General features: G+C 40.1%; 1 protein-coding gene across 1 annotated transcript in view; it reads right to left on the bottom strand.

Moving 5' to 3' along the window:
* The window catches only part of EPB41L4A (erythrocyte membrane protein band 4.1 like 4A), a 257,963-nt gene that overhangs the window by 79,892 nt on the left and 155,565 nt on the right, over positions 1–22,506 (bottom strand). The window contains exons 8-9 of the mRNA XM_065874473.1: positions 20,437–20,525; positions 19,817–19,880 (exon numbers count right to left, since the gene is read on the bottom strand). Coding sequence (XP_065730545.1) covers positions 19,817–19,880; positions 20,437–20,525 — 153 coding nt within the window. The remainder of the gene's footprint in view (positions 1–19,816; positions 19,881–20,436; positions 20,526–22,506) is intronic.

Below are 22,506 nucleotides of genomic sequence, written 5' to 3'. Positions count from 1 at the left end.
GCAAAAGCATCCACAAATAAGGTGGAATTGACATACTAAATCGAATTTTCACAAAGTGATTTAATTACATATATCATCCAGATTTCCAAAAGTGGAGGAGAAACAAAAAAATGTTCAGACTTGAAAACAAAGTAAATCTCCTTAAACTTTTCTAGGACCGGTTTTCACTTTATTCGTCACAGAAACATCTGTATTCTTTTGCTTTTCAAATAGAGACCTGGTCACAGGAAATCTAACTTTTAATATATTTTTTAAAACTACCATCACCTAATGAAAGGATAAAAGGTATTTAAGATCCAACCAGAATTGGGTTTTCTCAAGTTTCTGTGGATACAAATATATTAAAGGAACAAAAGAGCCTCCCACGGGCTCCCTAATTACTTCTGCCCTGTGCAAATGACAAATATAAACTCATTCCCCCATTCATACAGGGCTTTAACACCAGCTGCCTGGTTTTTGTCCCATGGTTAGCAGAATGATCCAAATACTAAAAGGCAAGTTAACATAAATTTAAAAAGAGCCAGGTATTCGGAATAAATTCTGTGTGTTTTTGCCACATACAATAACTGCTGGCATAAATGTAACTGATGCGGCATTCAAATGTCTTTCTTTTTGAAACTCTGCTACCTACTCAACCTCTTCTAAATGGACGTGGACAATTAGCACCTTTCCATTTGTTCACACAAAGACAAGTAGCTGCTTAGCTTCAGAAGTTCATTTCAACCTACCGCTAAAATACTTTATCCAAGCAACCAACGCTTGCTTTTGGCAAAATTCCTCAAACACCTTCATAGTTTTCGTCATTTTATGCCAGAAGCAAAGCTGTGGTGTGAATCTATTTCTTTTCCTTTTATAAAGAGATCAATCTTAAGTCACCTCTAACTCAGATATCACATGGGGCTTCATCACACTGTGGATGTCTAGGTAAACTGGGCTCAAAGTCCCAATTCCATCATTTGTAAGAATTCAGGACCTAGATTATATGGACGAATTCCCAACCTAACTCCCTCTGTTCTTCTCACTCTTTTCCCATCTTTGCTGGCTATGTTCCTCTTTGCAGCCTTGAAGAAATCAATCTACTTTAGCCTGGCTTCTCTGAATCGTCTTGAGTTTACTGACAGGGCCATGGAGGGGCTCACACTACAAGATGCACAGCAGCTAACTCTCCCTGGGCTCCAGCTTCACTGCCTCTCCCACGCCCAATGGGCTTGCCACACACAGTCCCTACTCTAGCCGGTCCCTCTGCTTCCGTCTTGGGAAGCAGCCACTACTGGACAATCTGCCTTCCCCAGCTTCCCTAGAATTAAGAGGACGAACATTTTCTCAATCCTGTCATTATATATTCATCCCACCTCCACGGTCAATAGAAGTAACCTAAGGTACACTGCATAGGTCAAATACTTAAGAGTAAAGAGATTAGTACTTCTAACAATAGTAAGATGCAATCATTACATAAATGTTGCAAAGGCCTACAACAGAGAGTTTTCTTATCAATGATCCATAAAGGCAGAGGAGAGGCTAAAAAGAAGTGCAAAGATTACAAGCCTACAGTTTTATGGCATCTTTTTTCAAATATTCAATCTCTAGAAGATTTATATGTACTTGGCAATTGTTAGCTTACTTTAGATACTAGATGAAATAAAAATCAGGGGGCTAATAGCAAATGATTGAAAGAACTTAATTACTGATAAAGCAAAGGAAGGCAAATGGTGGAACAGAAAAAAAAAATTATTCTTGAACTAAAAAGAAATACCAAAGAAATATCACCAAATTTTAAGTATTAGAGAAATTCTGTCTTTATAAATGGTAAGCCTGAATGATTGCAGTTGTAAAAATTTAACTACGTTTGTGTATGTGAGACAGTGGGCACGATGTTTGTTTTAATCACTTTCCCCATATTTTCCACTGCTTTCTCATCCCGAGTGCAAAGCCAGACAAAGAGTTCAGAGTAACCCCTGCAACCAAAAAATTATCAATCTTGTTATTATTTGGAAAGGGAAGTTAGAGGGAATTTTAAAACACTTGAGTAAAATATTATCTTGTTCTTTCAAGTTTTTTCTTTACAGAGTGCTCCCTAAAAAGTGTTTCTTACATCATTAATGTCTTACGCTATTGGCATAAAAAGAGTTCTATGGTCAAAAAAGTTTGCGAAATACTGGATTAAACGCTCAGACCTTTTATTGAGCTAATATGTACTGTGACTCTCCAAGAGCTGGTAAGGTAGTTGGTGTTTCCCTGATCTATATGAGCAAAAACTTTATTTCAACTACTCTGGTTTAGAAAATATAAACATCCCTACACACACACCAGTTATTTTTAAAGTTCTTTCTGAAATGCACATAATATAGTTTGAATTAAAAATCACTGTGCATTTCAACAGAGCACTGGAAGAATAACATTAATTTCTATTCCTACATATATGTTGTATTCTACAATAAAAGAACAAAACCAACAAAAATATTCCAGAACTCTTTTGTCAGCTATGTGGGTTATATTTCAAACTATACACTAAAGATGAAAAACATTTTTACCTCTTTTACAGATGAATAAATTAATTGCTTGATGAATAATTGTTTATAACTCTTTCTATTTCACAGAAACATAAATTATAGAATTGGAAAGGATGTGTTAGATTGTGCTGTGCATCCCCCCTTTTTCCCTTTCCTCCCAAGAATTCAAAAGGAGAAAATAGGAGCCAAAACATTAGAGAATATTTATATCATGTTTCAGTAAACTCTGAAAACTATTTCATTGAGCTTATTCTGCTTCCTATTTGAAAAAATGCACAGATGCAAACCCAGGATTCCAGATGGCTTACTTTTGTTATTGTTGTTTTTTCTCTATCTTTTCCTCATCTTTTCTTTAAAGATACTGTAGGATTTCCTAAAATGTCAGCATTTCTCTTATATTTGCAGATTTCATTTTTTAATGATAACTAATCTTTATTGCCAGTCTTACAAATGTTTAAAAATTTTTAATAACAAATGTTACTTAAGCTTGTTAAAATGAAGGCATATTTGGTAAGATCTATTGATACTCTTAATGTAGAAAAATTTTATACCAGAATTTAGACACTCCTTCCAAACAAATGGCTCACTTAATAATGGAGAAACATACTAGCAAATGAAGCAAAGGAAACTCCATGGGCCTGGAAGACCGGAGCTCCCCTTGTTGCCTTGGCAAGAGCTATTCACCAGCCAAGGCTAGTCAAGAACAAGCTGCTGCCTGAGCCCTTTCCTGTGCAAAACTTCAAGAGCTCTAAGTGCATGAGGGCAAGACACTTATGACTCAGAGACATGTACCAGGTGCCTGTTACAAGTCCAACTTTGGACTGGGTTCATTCAACCTCACAACAACCTTGTAAGACAGATTTTATCATCCTCACTTATTAGATAAGGAAATGTAGGCTAAATGTCATTCAGGAAATTTTCCAAAGTTAGAGAAGTGGGAGATCTGGACTTATACCATGCTATCTGACCACTAGTCTAGTAATTCATCACTTAATCTAAAAGACTCCAAACCACACTGTCATATGGAATCAGGATCCAAATGTTACTAACAGAGTCACACCTGTGAACACTTAGGGGAAAATATAACACCTATAGTTCCAGGTACACTCAACACTGTAGGTGAAATGTACAATGGCACAGAAACTGCGGGTGAAGGTTGGGATGGGGGAATAAAGCAATATCTAACATACCTACACATACACTCACCCTTCCAGCATTCCTACACTTGGGAATTTACCCCGAAGGCAGCCCTCCAACGATATAAAAATACATATGCCCCAAGTTACTGACTGAAGGAAAATTTTTAATTGCAAACTATCAAGAACTACCTAAACATCCCAGCATAAGAGATTGGTTGAATAAACTACTTTACAGACACTCAATGGAGTACTATGCAGATGTACAAGAGAACAAGAAATCTCCAAATGAAGTGATACAGAGATTTCTAGGAGGCACCACTAAATGAAAGAAAAAGTGCAAAGAACACATAGAGTATGCTATATTTTATGTAAGAAAGAAAAAAATTTAATATGCTTATCTTTATAAATAGAAATATAAGGAGGAGGATAAACCATAAAACCCTGAAGTTGGTTACCTATACAGAAGGGTAAGGGAATGGAACTAAAGGAATATGGGAGTCAGCAATACTTCTGAATGTGCCTTGTTGCAGAGTTTTTGCCTTTTGGAAGCATGCTAATCTTCTACATCTTCAAAAATTAACATCAAAGAAAAGAGGATATGAAGGGGGGTGCCTATAACTGAAAGCAAACAGAAACAGTTAAACCTAACTAGATCTCAAATGAACCCCAGAGACACAGGAATAGGGGAGGAGGGAAGGAAAGGCCAACCCAAGTACATTTTGAACACGGTATTAGACTCTATACTGTCTTGGCAAGGTGATATACATGAGTGAAAGAATCACACAAAAAAATTGTCAATTTCAGTGGTTTGGCCAAAGCAATTCTGAAACTATTTGAGATGCAGTTTAGGACTGAGCACACAAGTAAATGTGTTACTGTTATTGGGAGCCATGGTTCTCCCAGGCCAAAGAGAGCCTGTACAAAAATTAAATGAGAGGGAGGCTTCCCTGGTGGCGCAGTGGTTAAGAATCTGCCTGCCAGTGCAGGGAACACAGGTTTGAGCCCTGGTCCGGGAAGATCCCACATACTGCGGAGCAGCTAAGCCCGTGCGCCACAACTATTGAGCCTGCGCTCTAGAGCCCGCGAGCCACAACTACTGCGCCCATGTGCTGCAACTACCGAAGCCCACGCTCCTAGAGCCCGTGCTCCGCAACAAGAGAAGCCACTGCAATGAGAAGCCCGCATACTGCAACGAAGAGTAGCCCCCGCTCGCCGCAACTAGAGAAAGCCTGAGCACATCAGCAAAGACCCAGCGCAGCCAAAAATAAATAAATAAATAATAAATAAATAAATAAAATCAATCATTAAAACAAAGTGGAAATGTTCAATTAAATACAATAATAATTTTTTTTTTAAATGAAATGAGGGAAGGAAGAGCAAGCCCTGTGGAGATGGATGGAAACTGGAGGTATGGCATGAACTTATGATTTCTAAAATGTGCAGAAGCATGCGCCTATGCACACATGTGTGTGAACATATGTATTCATATTTGTACACGTGTATATTCATGCTTGTATCCCCTAGCTTTGTCCACTAGAAAGGCCGAGAAGCAAAGTCACCCCAGTAGCAATGACCACACCTAACACCCAGATCTGGACCCTTCCTCACTGAAAGGAACCAGGACTCTTTGGAGAAATGGCTGATAACAGAGCGGATGCAGGGTAGGTACAAGATGCACCTGAAATACCAAGCTATACCAAAAAAGGAAGAAAGTGACCAAAACAATGGTAAGGGCAGGTCAAAAGGGCACAGGAGTCCCAAAGGGCTCCCACTGGCCAAATCTAGGACAACTTCAATAACAGAATAGTTAGGTACAGTAGTGTATTACAAACCAGTGAAAATATAGGAGTCAGTCCATGCCAATAACAAATAAAAAGGAGAGAAGGTGAGGCTCTCACCTACAGCAGAGTGCCAAGGGCTGACTGATACATGTGGAGCCAGCAGGACAGCTAGAATATCAGCATTTTGCAAGCATCATAGTAAAAGATCAAATCAGGCAAGAGTCCTCAATGGATGCTAGACCTAAGGTAAATATTGAAGAGCAGGGCATTTGCACTGAATTACATTACTCTCCACAGATTGCTTATTAGTTGCAAAGGAGAAAAATAAAAACCCAGTAATTATCAAGTGGAAAATTGGAACAACCACGACTGGGTGATCACACTTAACATAACCGATACGAGGCTGGCAGTGGTTACCATGTACCTCCAGATGTGACACCCTGGGAGACACACAACTTCACCTGTGCTGCTTTCCAGCAGAGAATGCAGAACCTCATTCAATCACAGTGAAACAGACAAATATGAACTGAACAGCTTTCCACAGTTGACCCTTGAGCAACAGGGGGTTAGGAGCACCAATCCCCACACGGTCAAGAATCTGGTATAACTTTACAGGCAACCCTCTGGATCCAAGGCTCTGCCTCAGCATGTTCAACTAACCAGAGATCAGGAAGTAACTGTACTACCTATCCAGCGGAAAAAATCTACCTACAGGTGGACCCACGCAGCTCAAACTCCTTTTTCTAGGGTCAACTGTATTTTCAAAAAGTGGAGTAGAATTGTAGTCTTCAAAAATCTCAATGTCATAAAAAACAAAAATGCTACTAAAATGTTCCAGATTAAAGGAAGCTAAGTTGATTCTACATTGGAGCAGGAAAATACTATAAAGAACGTTATTAGATCAGCCAACAAAATTGGAATCTAGAAAGTAGATGATACAAGTATTCTATGGAGAGGGCAGACAGCAGAAGCAAGAAGAACTACAATCCGGCAGCCTATGGAACAAAAACCACATTCACAGAAAGACAGACAAGATGAAAACGCAGAGGGCTATGTACCAGATGAAGGAACAACATAAACCCCCAGAAAAACAACTAAATGAAGTGGAGATCGGCAACCTTCCGGAAAAAGAATTCAGAATGATGACAGTGAAGATGATCCAGGACCTCGGAAAAAGAATGGACGCAAAGATGGAGAAGATGCAAGAAATATTTAAGAAAGACCTAGAAGAATTAAAGAACAAACAAACAGATGAACAATACAATAAATGAAATGAAAACTATACTACAAGGAATCAATAGCAGAATAACTGAGGCAGAAGAACGGATAAGTGACCTGGAAGACAGAATGGTGGAATTCACTGCTGCAGAACAGAATAAAGAAAAAAAAATGAAAAGAAATGAAGACAGCCTAAGAGGCCTCTGGGATAACATTAAACACAAATACATTCGCATTACAGGGGTCCCAGAAGGAGAAGAGAGAGACAAAGGACCCAAGAACATAAAACTTTCCTAACATGGGAAAGGAAACAGCCAACCACGACCAGAAAGCACAGAGAGTCCCATACAGGATAAACCCAAGGAGAAACACACGGAGACACATAGTAATCAAACTGGCAAAAATTAAAGACAAAGAGAAAGTACTGAAAGCAGCAAGGGAAAAATGACAAATAACATACAAGAGAACTCCCATAAGGTTAACAGCTGATTGCTCAGCAGAAACTCTACAAGTCAAAGGGAGTGGCATGATATACTTAAAGGGATGAAAGGGAAGAACCTACAACCAAGATTACTCTACCTGGCAAGGATCTCATTCAGATTCAACTGAGAAATCAAAAGTTTTACTGACAAGCAAAAGGTAAGAGAATTCAGCACCACCAAACCAGCTTTACAACAAATGCTAAAGGAACTTCTCCAAGTGGGAAACACAATTGAAGAAAAGGACCTGCAAAAACAAACCCAAAACAATTAAGACAATGGTCATAGGAACATACATATCAATAATTAACTTAAACGTAAATGGATTAAATGCTCCAAACAAAAGACACAAACTTGCTGAATGGATACAAAAACAAGACCCATTGGGCTTTCCTGGTGGCGCAGTGGTTGAGAGTCTGCCTGCCGATGCAGGGGATGCAGGTTTGTGCCCCAGTCCGGAAAGATCCCACATGCCACGGAGTGGCTGGGCCCGTGAGCCATGGCGCTGAGCCTGCACGTCCGGAGGCTGTACTCCGCAATGGGAGAGGCCACAACAGTGAGAGGCCCACGTACTTCAAGAAAAAAAACAAGAGACCACTTCAGACCTAGGGACACACACAGACTGAGAGTGAGGGAATGGAAAAAGATATCCCATGCCAATGGAAATCAAAAGAAAGCTGGAGTAGCAATACTCATATCAGATAAAATAGACTTTAAAATAAAGAATATGAAAAGAGACAAGGAAGGACAATGCATAATGATCAAGGGATCAATCCAAGAAGAAGACATAACAATTATAAATATATATGCACCCAACATAGGAGCATCTCAATAAATAAGGCAACTGCTAACAGCTATAAAAGAGGAAATCGACAGTAACACAATAATAGTGGGGGAATTTAACACCTCACACCAATGGACAGATCATCCAAAATGAAAATAAATAAGGAAACAGAAGCTTTAAATGACACAATAGACCAGATAGGTTTAATTGATATTTATAGGACATTCCATCCAAAAACAGCAGATTACACTTTCTTCTCAAGTGTGCATGAAACATTCTCCAGGATACATCACATCTTGGTGCAAATCAAGCCTCAGTAAATCTAAGAAAATTGAAATCGTATCAAGCATCTTTTCTGACCATAACGCTATGAGATTAGAAGTGAATTACAGAAAAAAAAAAACGTAAAAAACACAAACATAAGGAGGCTAAACAATATGTTACTAAATAACCAAGAGATCACTGAAGAAATCAAAGAGGAAGTCAATAAATACCTAGAGACAAATGACAATGAAAACATGACAATTCAAAACCTATGGGATGCAGCAAAAGCAGTTCTAAGAGGGAAGTTTATAGCTATACAAGCCTACCTCAAGAAACAAGAAAAAACTCAAATAAACAATCTAACCTTACACCTAAAGGAACTAGAGAAAGAAGAACAAACAAAACCCAAAGTTAGCAGAAGGAAAGAAGTCATAAAGATCAGAGCAGAAATAAATGAAATAGAAACAAAGAAAACAATAGCAAACATCAATAAAACTAAAAGCTGGTTCTTTGAGAAGATAAACAAAATTGATAAACCATTAGCCAGACTCATCAAGAAAAAGAGGGAGAGGACTCAAATCAGTAAAATTAGAAATGAAAAAGGAGAAGTTACAACAGACACCGCAGAAATACGTAGCATCCTAAGAGACAACTACAAGCAAATCTATGCCAATAAAATGGACAGCCTGGAAGAAATGGACAAATTTTTAGAAAGGTATAACCTTCCAAGACTGAACCAGGAAGAAACAGAAAATATGAACACACCAATCACAAGTAATGAAATTGAAACTGTGATTAAAAATCTTCCAACAAACAGAAGTCCAGGACCAGATGGCTTCACAGGTGAATTCTATCAAACGTTTAGAGAAGAGCTAACACCCATCCTTCTCAAATTCTTCCAAATAACTGCAGAGGAAGGAAGACCTCCAAACTCATTCTGTGAGGCTACCATCACCCTGATACCAAAACCAGACAAAGATACTACAAAAAACGAAAATTAGAGATCAATATCACTGATGAATATAGATGCAAAAATCCTCAACAAAATACTAGCAAACAGAATCCAACAACACATTAAAAGGATCATACACCATGATTAAGTGGGATTTATCCCAGGGATGCAAGGATTCTTCAATACATGCAAATCAATCAATGTGATACACCATATTAACAAATTGAAGAATAAAAACCATATGATCATCTCAATAGATGCAGAAAAAGTTTTGGACAAAATTCAACACCTATTTATGATAAAATGCTCCAGAAAGTGGGCATAGAGGGAACCTACCTCAACATAATAAAGGCCATATATGACAAACCCAGAGCAAACATCATTCTCAATGGTGAAAAATTTAAAGCATTTCCTCTAAGATCAGGAATGAGACAAGGATATACACTCTCGCCACTATTATTCAACATAGTTTTGGAAGTCCTAGCCATGGCAATCAGAGAAGAAAAAGAAATAAAAGGAATACAAATTGGAAAAGAAGTAAAAGTGTCACTGTCTGCAGATGACATGGTACTATACATAGAGTATCCTAAAGATGCCACCAGAAAACTACTAGAGCTAATCAATGAATTCAGTAAAGTTGCAGGATACAAAATTAATACACAGAAATCTCTTGCATTACTATACACTTATGATGAACAATCTGAAAGAGAAATTAAGGAAACACTCCCATTTACCATTGCAACAAAAAGAATAAAATACCTAGGAATAAACCTACCTAGGGAGACAAAAGACCTGTATGCAGAAAATTATAAGACACTGATGAAAGAAATTAAAGATGATACCAACAGATGGAGAGATACACCATGTTCTTGGATTGGAGGAATCAATATTGTGAAAATTACTATACTATCCAAAACAATCTACAGATTCAATGCAATCCTTATCAAATTACCAGTGGCACTTTTTATGGAACTAGAACAAAAAATCTTAAAATTTTTATGGAGACACAAAAGACCCCGAATAGCCAAAGCAGTCTTGAGGAAAAAAAATGGAGCTGGAGGAATCAGACTCCCTGACTTCAGACTATACTACAAAGCTACAGTAATCAAGACAATATGGTACTGGCACAAAAACAGAAACATAGATCAATGGAACAAGATAGAAAGCCCAGAGATAAACCCACGCACCTATGGTAAACTAATCTATGACAAAGGAGGCAAGGATATACAATGGGGAAAAGACAGTCTCTTCAATAAGTGATGCTGGGAAAACTGGACAGCTACATGTAAAAGAATTAAATAAGAACACTCCTTAACACCATACAGAAAAATAAACTCAAAATGGATTACAGACCTAAATGTAAGACTGGACACTATAAAACTCTTAGAGGAAAACACAGGAAGAACACTCTTTGACATAAATCACAGCAAGATCTTTTTTGATCCACCTCCTAGAGTAATGGAAATAAAAACAAAAATAAACAAATGGGACCTAATGAAACCTCAATGCTTTTGCACAGCAAAGGAAACCATAAACAAGACGAAAAGATAACCCTCAGAATGGGAGAAAATATTTTCAAATGAATCAATGGACAAAGGATTAATCTCCAAAATATATAAACAGCTCATGCAGCTCAATATTCAAGAAACAAACAACCCAATCCAAAAATGGGCAGAAGACCTAAATAGACATTTCTCAAAAGAAAACATACAGATGGCCAAGAAGCACATGAAAAGCTGCTCAACATCACTAATTATTAGAGAAATGCAAATCAAAATTACAATGAGGTATCACCTCACACCAGTTAGAATGGGCATCGTCAGAAAATCTACAAATAACAAATGCTGGAGAGGGTGTGGAGAAAAGGGAACCCTCTTGCACTGTTGGTGGGAATGTAAATTGATACAGCCGCTATGGAGAACAGTATGGAGGTTCCTTAGAAAACTCAAAATAGAATTACCATATGATCCAGCAATCCCACTACTGGGCATATACTCAGAGAAAACCATAATTCAAAAAGACACATGCACCCCAATGTTCATTAGAGCAGTATTTACAATAGTCAGGTCACAGCAGCAACCTAAATGCCCATCGACAGATGAATGGATAAAGACGTTGTGGTATATATATACAAAGGAATATTACTCAGCCATAAAAAAGAACGAAATTGGGTCATTTGTAGAGATGTGGGTGGGTCTAGAGACTGTCATACAGAGTGAAGTAAGTCAGAAAGAGAAAAACAAATATCGTATATTAGTGCATACACGTGAAACCTAGAAAAATGGTACAGATGAACCAGTCTGCAGGGCAGAAATAGAGACACAGATGTAGAGAACAAACATACGGACACTAAGGGGGGAAAGTGGTGGGGGAGGGGTGGTGGTGTGATGAATTGGGAGATTGGGATTGACATATATACACTAATATGTATTAAATGGATAACTAATAAGAACTTGCTGTATAAAAACATAAATACAATAAAATTCAAAAATAAAAAAAAGTATTCTACCAACATAAATTAAGTTGATAATTGTACTGTGGTCTATGGTCACATTAGAGAACATCTCTATTCTTAGGAAACACACACTTTAGTATTTAGAGACACATGACACGTGACACTTGCTGTTAAATTGTTCAGAAGGAAGTGTGTGTGTTTGTAGAGAGATAAGTAAAAAAGGAAATGGAGTAAAATGTTAACAAGTGAATGTGAGTAACATGAGGGGAACTTGTTGTTTGTAATATTTTAATCTTTGCAACTTTTGGTAAATTTGGAATTATTTTCAAATAAAAACAAATTTAAAAAATCTGTAGTTCGGGCTTCCCTGGCGGCACAGTGGTTGAGAGTCCGCCTGCCGATGCAGGGGACACGGGTTCATGCCCCGGTCCGGGAAGATCTCACATGCTGCCAAGCAGTTGGGCCCATGAGCCATGGCCACTGAGCCTGCGATTCCGGAGTCTGTGCTCCGCAACGGGAGAGGCCACAACAGTGAGAGGCCTGTGTATCGCAAAAAAAAAAAAAAAAAAAAAAAAATCTGTAGTTCTATTAAAAACATGAAAGGAACCCCTAGCTTACATAAGCAAGACCTCTTGGGCTTGTTGACAAACAGTGATAACTCCTGGCCACCATGACTTCCTCTTCTCAATGCAGGCTGAAAGTTCGGCCAAGTGCATCTAATTACTCGTGGCCAGAGCTGCCAGAAACCTTTTGGTTCTACATCCTGTCACACTGGGTAGGTTTGGCTGAGGTTAGTTCCATGATGTATCACACGTAAATGTAATCACAGCATTATTTTTTTTCCACTTATTCAACAAATGTGCTTAGTACATGCCAACTTCCAGGCCTACTCTGGGGACTGCATTCTTTCCCTGTTAATGAAACCAAGAAATTCAAGTATGATCCTGAATTCCTCCCTATTTTGCACAAAAAAATTCAATCTGCTACCAATCAGAAGCAATTTTACCTCCTAAATGCCCCTCAAATCTGTCCACTTGCCTCCTTCCTTGTGGTGACTACCCCCTCGTCATCTCCCCTTGATCAGTCTTCAGTCTCCTAACTTGTCTGTCTCTGTTCTCACCTCCACGTTCACCCTGCAGCCAGAGTACTCTTTCTGAAAGGTAAATCTGATCACAGTGGGTGAGGCCCTAGGCTTGATGTACTACCCAGTCCCCTCCAGCAGTCCATCAGTCAGCATCAAGACCCAGCAGACGCATACAGATCAGAGAAATCCTCTCCCAAGAAAGGTAGGACTGCACTAGTGCACTGGGACCATCTCACTTCCCTCCGGCCTTCTACCTTCATCACTAGGGTGGACAGCAGACGTGGAAAACCAACCCTCACTCCCTTTCGAATTTCACAGCCTCTTCGCTTTCATCTGCCTTGAACCCACTGGTCCCCGTCTCACTATGTCCTCTATATCTGTTTATGTCAGTCACCCCCAAATAATGCTCAGCATATCCCCTTGTCTATCCCCCCTCCTTCACTGCTACCCACATCCTGAAACACTTCCTTGGTGCCCTCTGGAATTCATAGCCTACCAACAACAGCAAAATCCCCCAGCTCCAATCTGTTCTCTTAAACAGAGAGGGTGCTGCTTTCACCCTCTTGAGCCGGTCAACCCAGGCTCTCCCCTGAGGACAGTGTGCACCGCAGCGCTGATGCGGTGCTGTGCCTTCTGCCCCCACGCTTCTCATATCACTGGGCCTGCAAGTGGGGGAGGATCCTCCTTGCTCCCCATTGCCACTTGCAGACCATTCTCTCTCCCTCCCCATAAGAACTCCCAGGTTTGAATCTCATCAGATAATATATATCACCTGTGATCTCTATGGTGGCTGTCACCCTTAAGTCATCTCCCTCACAGGCTGATGCTACTACAGTCTCTGTCACTCTCTCCAATACTACTCTTGCATTAACTACTGGAAATTTTAATATATAAAAAAAAGATCCCTCCCACTCCCAGACATCTCAGTTTCCTGAACTTCTCTTCTCCAACAAGGTTGTCTTGCCCCCTCTCTCCACCCTTCACCCCCATGCTCCTAACTCCAGAGCAGGGTTTCTCAGCTTCAGCACTACTGACACTTATTGGGGGAGGAGGGCCTTCCTGTACCAACACCCAGCACTCTGGGAAAGTTTAGCAGCACAGCCAAACTCTACCCTCTAGAAGCCAGCACCATCCCTGCCCAATCCAGCGCTGTGACAACCAACAATGTCTCTAGATGTTGCCAAACATCCCCAGGGCTGGGGAGCAGGGGATGAGAGGCCATTGCCCCCAGGAGAACCACTGCCCTAGGACTTTCCCTTTACAATAACTGAAGCTCTTCCCTAATCTCAATGCCTAGCACCCAACTTTCTGATCACCACCTCCCTCTCTAGCTAACTCCCTCCAATACTCTACCCCCAACAATCTTTCAACTAAACCAGGACCTCCACCCACAGACTCGACCGCTCTTTCACTGTCCTCAGTCACCTCCTTATCCAGTTTCAACTCCATGGCAAATCACTATAATCACTCCCCTGCCCCACTGGGTTCCCTTGCCCTTCTCTTTCTTTGTATTGCTTTCTTAACAAAACCAACTCCCCACTTGCTCCATGCCTGCCCCAGTGCCACTGAATGTGGCTGGAGAAAAGCACACCACGAGTGGGCTCACTTGAAATTATGACACTTCACACCATGAAACTATCATAGGACATCATCAAACCACACGTCCCATGTCCATTTTCTCTCCCAAATTACTATTTAATAGCTTCCTCTTCCTTCAGACCCCAACACATCCTCCCCAACCTCAATCTCAACTGCAGAGCGTGCTACCTAGTTCCCTCAAAATAAAAGCAGAGGGCTTCCCTGGTGGCGCAGTGGTTGAGAGTCCGTCTGCCGATGCAGGGAACCGGGTTCGTGCCCCGGTCTGGGAAGATCCCACATGCCATGGAGCTGCTAGGCCCAGGAGCCATGGTCACTGAGCCTGCGCGTCCGGAGCCTGTGCTCCGCAACGGGAGAGGCCACAACAGTGAGAGGCCCGCGTAATGCAAATAAATAAATAAATAAATAATAATAATAAAAATAAAAGCATAATGGTCATAAGAGAACAACCACCTTCCCCAATCTACATTCCCACACTCCTTCTTCCTGCCTGCAAACCAGAGATGAACTGCCCTGGCTGCTCTCTAAAACCATGTATATGCCTCCAATTATATAAAAGCTGGCATCTCCTATCCTCTACTCAGCAAGTACCATTCCAGCATTTCTCTCTCCTACATCAAGTTTTCACCATGTATTGGATCATTCTCATCAGGATATAAATGTGCTATTATTTCTTCCAACTTAACAAAACAAAACAATACACACCTCCTCTTGCCCCACTTCCCCCGCCACGTATCTCCCTATTTGTTCCTCTTTGTGTCAAAACTCCTCAGAAGAGCTGTCCACACTCACCATCTCCAATTCCACTCCTCCTATTACCTCTTTTGTTTTTCTTAACATGCATGAATTTAGGTGTCCATTCTCCTATGAATGAACGTCTCTGTTATTTTATTTCTTTTTTACTTTCACGTAAGTGTTGCAAGGAATATCCATGTCCCTTGTGATTCTCTAGGGTACAAAGAGCTAAGAGTAGAGTTGCTAAAACTCACTCTTCAATCCACTGAAACTGGTCTTATCAGTGACCTCCTACATTCCTAAGGTTCATTCTCAGTCCTTATCTAATTTGACATGTCAGCATCATTTGAACCTTACTTAATACATGAATTTCACTTGGCAAAGGTGAGGACAATTTAGGATTCCTTCTACCTCCCTGATTGTTCCTTCTCAACCTCCTTTTCTGGTTCTTCCTCTTCTCTTCTCATCTACACTCATTCTCCTAGTGACCTCATACAGTGTCATAGCTTTGAATCCAGGGATATGTCAATGATTCTCAAATTTGAATATTCTGCAAAGACATTGGTCCTGAACTCCAGACTCACAGAGCCCACTTACTAAATGTCCCCACTCAGAAGTCTAACAGACACCTCAGACTCATCATGTTAAAAATGGGGCTCCTGGGACTTCCCTGGTGGTGCAGTGGTTAAGAATCCGCCTGCCAATGCAGGGGACACGGGTTCGAGCCTGGTCTGGGAAGATCCCACATGCCGTGGAGCAACTAAGCCCGTGTGCCACAACTGCTGAGCTCACGTGCCACAACTACTGAGGCCCGCGTGCCTAGAGCCTGTGCTCCACAACAAGAGAAGCCACCACAATGAGAAGTCCGCACACTGCAACAAAGAGTAGCCCCTGCTCACCACCACTAGAGAAAACCCGCGCGCAGCAACGAAGACCCAACACAGCCAAAAATATAAATAAATAAATAAATTTATAAAAGAAAGAAAAAGAGAAAATATTGGCGGGGATACTGAAAAGAAAAAAGATGAGATTGTTATCTGTGGATACAAAGCAATATATAAACAGACGTTAGACATTATTACTATCTAATAAGATATGTCAATCTGTTTTGTTGGACATGGTAAATAGTAAAAAGTGGAATTGGACAGTGTTAGTGGCATAGTGTGACACCAGGAAAATCTTTTATCTGTAGGACATTGCTGTTCTTTTGGGAACTCAATCTCTGAACTTGGCCCTAACAGCTCCTAACATAAAGAGTTAAGTCTCTCTGACTGGACCAGCCGACTGGAAAACCAGTAGAATAAGGATTTCAATCCTTTTCCAAGCTGACTGTGATTATTGTTCCAGGTAATGGGTTTCAGGGGCCTTTTTTATTTAATCTGTGATTACAGTTAGGCCTCCATAATAATCAACTTAATTCTACCATTATGTAAATCACCACCTCACAAAGATACCCTGGTGGAGAAAGAAGAGTCTGCAAAGCCAGAATTCTCAGAAAATGGAGTGCTTTGGTTAAATTAGTGTGCGATTTAATAAAATAAATTTTAGGGCTTCCCTGGTGGCGCAGTGGTTAAGAATCCGCCTGCCAATGCTGGGGACATGGGTTCGATCCCTGGCCCGGCAAGATCCCACATGCCATGGAGCAACTAAGCCCGTGCGCCACAACTACTGAGCCTGCGTGCCAAAAGCCCATGCTCCACAACAAGAGAAGCCACCACAATGAGAAGCCCGCGCACCACAACGAAGAGTAGCCCCCGCTCGCCACAACTAGAGAAAGCCTGTGCACAGCAACGAAGACCCAACACAGCCAAAAATAAATTAATTAAATAAAAATTTTTTTAAATTTTAAAAAATAAAATAAATTTTAAAATTCCTTTGATTCAAGCCTGAGCTATATGTGACCTGCTTTGGCACCTTACTAGAGACCACTGCCAGGAGCACACAGTGCCTCAGGCTGCACACAAACAAACATCCGTGCCTTCTCAGAGATGCTACAGCAAAGGGACTGAGCTGTGTGTGTAGGAAACCGGGCCACCCTGTGGAGACTGCCATTTTTTTAAAAAACTACATGCTGACATCAATTTTGTTAGCGTTTTCGCTTAATAATGAAGAAATGTAAGAAGCTGAAAGTTCGAGTTAGCTGCAACTTTACCAAATATTTATCCCAAGGTTGTAGAAGACATTTTAAGGCACTGTAATAATAATGTGCAAGGAGTTCACCAAAGGCCCTCAGTCACAAAAATAACTTAGGTCTAAATGGAAAAAATGACTTTGAATAATAGTAATGCTTCCATGAAATTTCTTTTTCTTTTTTATATTTTTATTGAGGTATAACACATATAATCTTTTTTTTTTTATTGAGGGAACAGGTGACCTTTTTCTTTTTTCTTTTTTTTTAAATTTATTTATTTTTGTTGTGTTGGGTCTTCGTTTCTGTGCGAGGGCTTTCTCTAGTTGTGGCAAGCGGGGGCCACTCTTCATCGCGGTGTGTGGGCCTCTCACTATCGCGGCCTTTTTGCGGAGCACAGACTCCAGACGCGCAGGCTCAGCAGCTGTGGCTCACGGGCCCAGCCGCTCTGCAGCATGTGGGATCCTCCCAGACTAGGGCTCGAACCCGCATCCCCTGCATCAGCAGGCAGATTCTCAACTACTGCGCCACCAGGGAAGCCCCCTGACATATAATCTTATATTAGTTTCTGGTATACGACATAATGATTTGATATTTGTATACAATGCAAAATGGTCACCACAGTAAGTCAAGCTCTGTCACCTTACATAGTTATATAAAAGTTTTCTTTCTTGTGATGAGAACTTTTTAAGATCTACTCTCTTAGAAATTTTCAAATATACAATTTATTTTATCACTGAAAGTTTGTACCTTTTGACCCCCTTTATCCATTTTTACCAACCCCCCAACAAATAATGAATTCTTTGGGAGGAGAATCTAATGTAATATATACAAGTTTTACAGTGGCAATGATGACATTATTATTATTATTTTCTTTTGGAGTACAGGAGTTGGAATTTGGCTACTTAAATTAATTTTAAGTTAAAAATAATTTTAGACTTAAAAATAATTTAAGTCTAAATAATTTTAGACTTAAACTAATTTTAGTCTACAAATAATTTTAGACTTATTCAGAATTCCTGAAAACCTTTTCGTTTTGTTGATAGTTTCCCTTGCTGTGCCAAAACTTTTTAGATTGATGTAATCCCTTTGTTTATTTTGTTTTCATGAAAAGCCTTATCATTTTATTATCACTTTCTTTTCTTTTTTTGGCTGTGCAGCTTGTGGGATCTTAATCTTAGTTCGCTGATCAGGGATTGAACCCAGGCCCTCAGCAGTGAGAGAGCGGAGTCCTAACCACTAGACTGCCAGGGAATTCCCATTATCACATTCTTATTAAAAACTTGAAATGTTATTTCCAAGTATTAAACAGACCTTACTCCTTGCATTATCAAGTCACATGAAACCAGCAGCAGGATAGGAAGAACACTGTATAACACTACTATCTAATGAGCTATTCTACAATACTTTTGGATAATTTTAATTCAATCTTTTATCAGCACATCTTTTAAGGTTGAAGAAAACTGGACTTTCTTCAGACTAGACTGTTGAGAACTACTACAAGCTTTTTAGACTATTCGTTCCTTTAAAAACTAGGAATTTCCCCTCCTTACAAGTTAAAACTCATGTCAAAAATTCAATTTTAGTTTCATCAATAATTGGCAGCATATCACACAGTTCTGGGAGGGGTCACTGTATTTTTTCTAGAAGAAGAACCAATAGTAGTATCAGGTTTTCTGATTTGACAGCCCACCATCCCAGTACATCAGTTCACTGATCAGGCCGCAAGTATTTACTGAGCACCTGCTACACGTGGGGCACTAAACCAGATACCAGGCTCCAACTGTGGTTGCAGCCACTTTGCTTCCTGTATCCCAGCTTGTGGCTGCATCAGCAGATTTTGTTTACTTCTTTCTACAAGTATCTTATTAGAAAGTCAATTCAACACTGTTCACTTAAGTTTTTTTTCAGCATAAAGTTAGCATCAAGGAGACAGAAGGATGAATTCTCCTACGTCATATTTTCATCCACGTATCCCAACATGAATTATAGGAATAGCACTTCAAGGGAGCATTATTTTCACAGGGAGATTAAAAGGAAGCTTTCACATCCTGTCTTCTTTTGCCCAGTTTCCTAAAAGCTGCCTGTCAATGCACGAGAGCACCCTGAGGCTCTGACAAACACTGTACCCGCTACCCAAACAGTCCTGGAGGTCACTGCCAACCTGCAGAGTGACCATCAGCATTTCTGCACCCTTGGCTTACAGTCTCCCTTGAAAGCATCCAGAATTTCCCATCTGGTTTATTTACCACGCTCAACTAGGGAAAGAACAGAAGTGTGACTCCCTACAGGTTGTTGTTCAATTGACTTCGGGACAAAATTAGGACACGTTTTATCCCGCGTGCAGGCTGCACCCTTCTAATTACATGAATCTTACCTTCATAGACCATATTGAAGATCGAATTACACTAATAATGATAATCACATCCTATTCTCTCCTGTGCCCTAGAAAGGTTATTTTTTTTTGCTTTGCTAAAACTGAAGTGACATCTCTCCATTACCAACTCATTCATTTCTACTCATTTCCCCTTTCCTTCCTTGACAAATTGTTCACATGAGTCAATTAGCCTCCTTCCATGTGGCTGCAGCTGAAGAATACATGGCGATTTTACTCCACCGTGTCTTCTAAGTTATCAATGAGTAGACAAGACTTCCCGTCTCAGGGAAGCTAAGCACTAAACACAAACTTACATCTTTTCCCAGTACTCTGAGTTCAAACTGTGTCTCCTTGAAGTGAACCTTTGTAATCCGAGGCCTGAAAAGCAAAACAGATAGTGGGAAGTATTCAGTAGAAAAAGACTGGTTTATAGACTGCTACTGTAATTGTAGAGCGTTCCCTGTACATCCTTCATTCTGGACACCTTCTTGAACAAAACTCCATTCTCACTCTCCTGGGCTTCTCCAGTAAATGAAGACAAGCTTGGATTCCCCAGGCTCTGGTGGTGCTGCCTTCCCAGACACAGTGGAGTGCTACGGGCTCCCCTATCTCTCTCAGATCCTTCCCCATTTAGAGTTAGAACTCAGGGGAGTCCTGGGCCTACAGACTACCCTGGAATGGGTAGGAGATCCTACTACACACAGCTTCCATGGACAAGAGAGTCCAGAACCAAAATACCTGAAATTTACAGAGAAAAGATACACTGATATGCATTGGAAGAAAACTTATACCCAAGTTCACTCATTTACTTGTCAACCACTGGAAATGTACCTGTTTGCCTTTCCCCAACTCTTTCAATGACATACAAGTCCCATAAGCCGAATACATACAGCATACAACTTTAATACCAACTCTGTCCTCAAGTTAAACTTACCAGAAATACTTCCCCACTTGTTTTTTATTCTTGTAGACAACAACACCAACCGGAGTTAATCCTAAGAAATACTCAGATTTGTTTTCTCCCTACAAAAACAAACATATGTTTATAACCATAAATTTGTTCATGTAAAAACTCTTTCTCAAACTGTAACTAGCCATACACACATAATCTGTTGCATGAATACTAGATCTGGTTTTTGAAAGACACCAGCTTAGAAAGCTAGCTAAGCTATCATGGTAGCTAATGTGCTGCTCATGTTTTTCAAAGTTTTTAAGAAAATTTTTCTTAGTGCTTTCTAACTGGTCATCTCAGTTCATTAAGAGAACCTGGACTACCTACCAATCCAGCCACTGACTGATTCACCCCGTGTTGCTTCTACAGTGGTGTTCAACCCTGGTTGTACATTAACCAGGAATCCCTCATGCAGCTTAAAATGCTGATGGCTGGGTACCATCAAAACTGGTTAAATGAGAATCTGTAATGAAGGGGCCCAGGTATCAAAAACACATAAATGCTCCAGGTGATTCTCCCGCGCAGCCAAGAACTGACAACCACTGGCTGCTCTCAAGGGCCCCTTCCAAGGACTCGTCTTGATCTTACTCTCTGATCGCGACAATCATGAGTCCTGGTTCACCACCGCCCTCCCCAGAAACCTCAGGCAGCCACCTGCAGACATACACATGGATTTTCTGAGGTCTCCAGCATGCTGCTTCCTATTTCCATTTGTGACTTTAAGACTGCTCAAAAATTTTAAAATACGATCTCTTCTGCTAGGTAAAGACTGGAAACCTTTCATTTCCGGGCAATAACAAATCCCAATTAAGAAAGTGGGATTCTGGGCTTCCCTGGTGGCGCAGTGGTTGAGAGTCCGCCTGCCGATTCAGGGGACGCGGGTTTGTGCCCCGGTCCGGGAGGATCCCACGTGCCGCGGAGCGGCTGGGCCCGTGAGCCATGGCCGCTGAGCCTGTGCGTCTGGAGCCTGTGCTCCGCAACGGGACAGGCCACAACAGTGAGAGGCCCGCGTACCGCAAAAAAAAAAAAAAAAAAGAAAATGGGATTCTGAAATGAAAACGTCACAGAGTGGATACCAAGAACACACAGCGAATTGTGTTTGTATCCATCTTTTTTCTACCCTAACGTCAAATAACAGCCTGCAAAGTCAAATTCCCAAGGAACATAACTAATATATTTTCAAAAAATATCAGCTGTTGCCCACTTGCAGTTCTAAAAATTCGATTTTAAAGGAATGTATGGAAGCTTCTAACAAATTCGGTTCATTTGCCATAAATTTCCACCTCCCACAAAAGAAATATTTTTGAATTAGAATAAACATTATACAAATGCAGAAGCATTTTGCAGAAGACTCTCTCTTTATACATTTCCTATAAAATATATTTTTTAAAAAACTGAAAACCTAATAAGATTAATGTGGCTAGAAGAAAAAAAAAATAATTACTCCACGAAGTTTTAGAAGTATTTTTAAAGGACAGTAGTATGGAGCATTTAATGGTTTAATGAGATTAGACTGTAATTTATCAGGGAGCTACTACTTCTCCCAAATATGTAACTTTTATTGCCATATTAACAGTATAATCAGGGATGCTTCTAATTCTTTACAAATAATATGAGATGATTTGTTTTAGCAAACTCTGATGAGCAAAAGACATATTACAAAATGAATACATCAATGAGCTGTTTGCATTACAGTAAGTCTTATCAGGGTTTCTTAAAAACTGAGTTCCAAAAAAAACCCAACTGAGTTCCATAATCCAAATGACAAACATTCAATCTACGTATAATCTTTAGCAATTCACTTCGTGTAAAGAATAAGACAACTGGTCCATTTTCTCAAATAATCAGATTTGTCAATTGGTAACTAAACTCTCATAAAATCAAAGACAATGACATTCCAATCTCACTGGTGTAGAATAACCAGTTGGTAACCTTAGAGAAGTGGCTCCAAGTTGAAGATCTGGATCCTGAACACTCAGTACAGGTTCAGTGTAAGTGCCCACTGATCATATTCCACAAGTTTTCATCAGCTACTGAAGAAAAACTACAAAA

Source organism: Phocoena phocoena, chromosome 3 (genome assembly GCF_963924675.1).
Source record: "Phocoena phocoena chromosome 3, mPhoPho1.1, whole genome shotgun sequence".
In the NCBI taxonomy this organism is placed as follows: domain Eukaryota; kingdom Metazoa; phylum Chordata; class Mammalia; order Artiodactyla; family Phocoenidae; genus Phocoena; species Phocoena phocoena.
The sequence above is the reverse complement of the archived record's forward strand: the minus strand, read 5'-3'. Positions and strand labels throughout refer to the sequence as shown.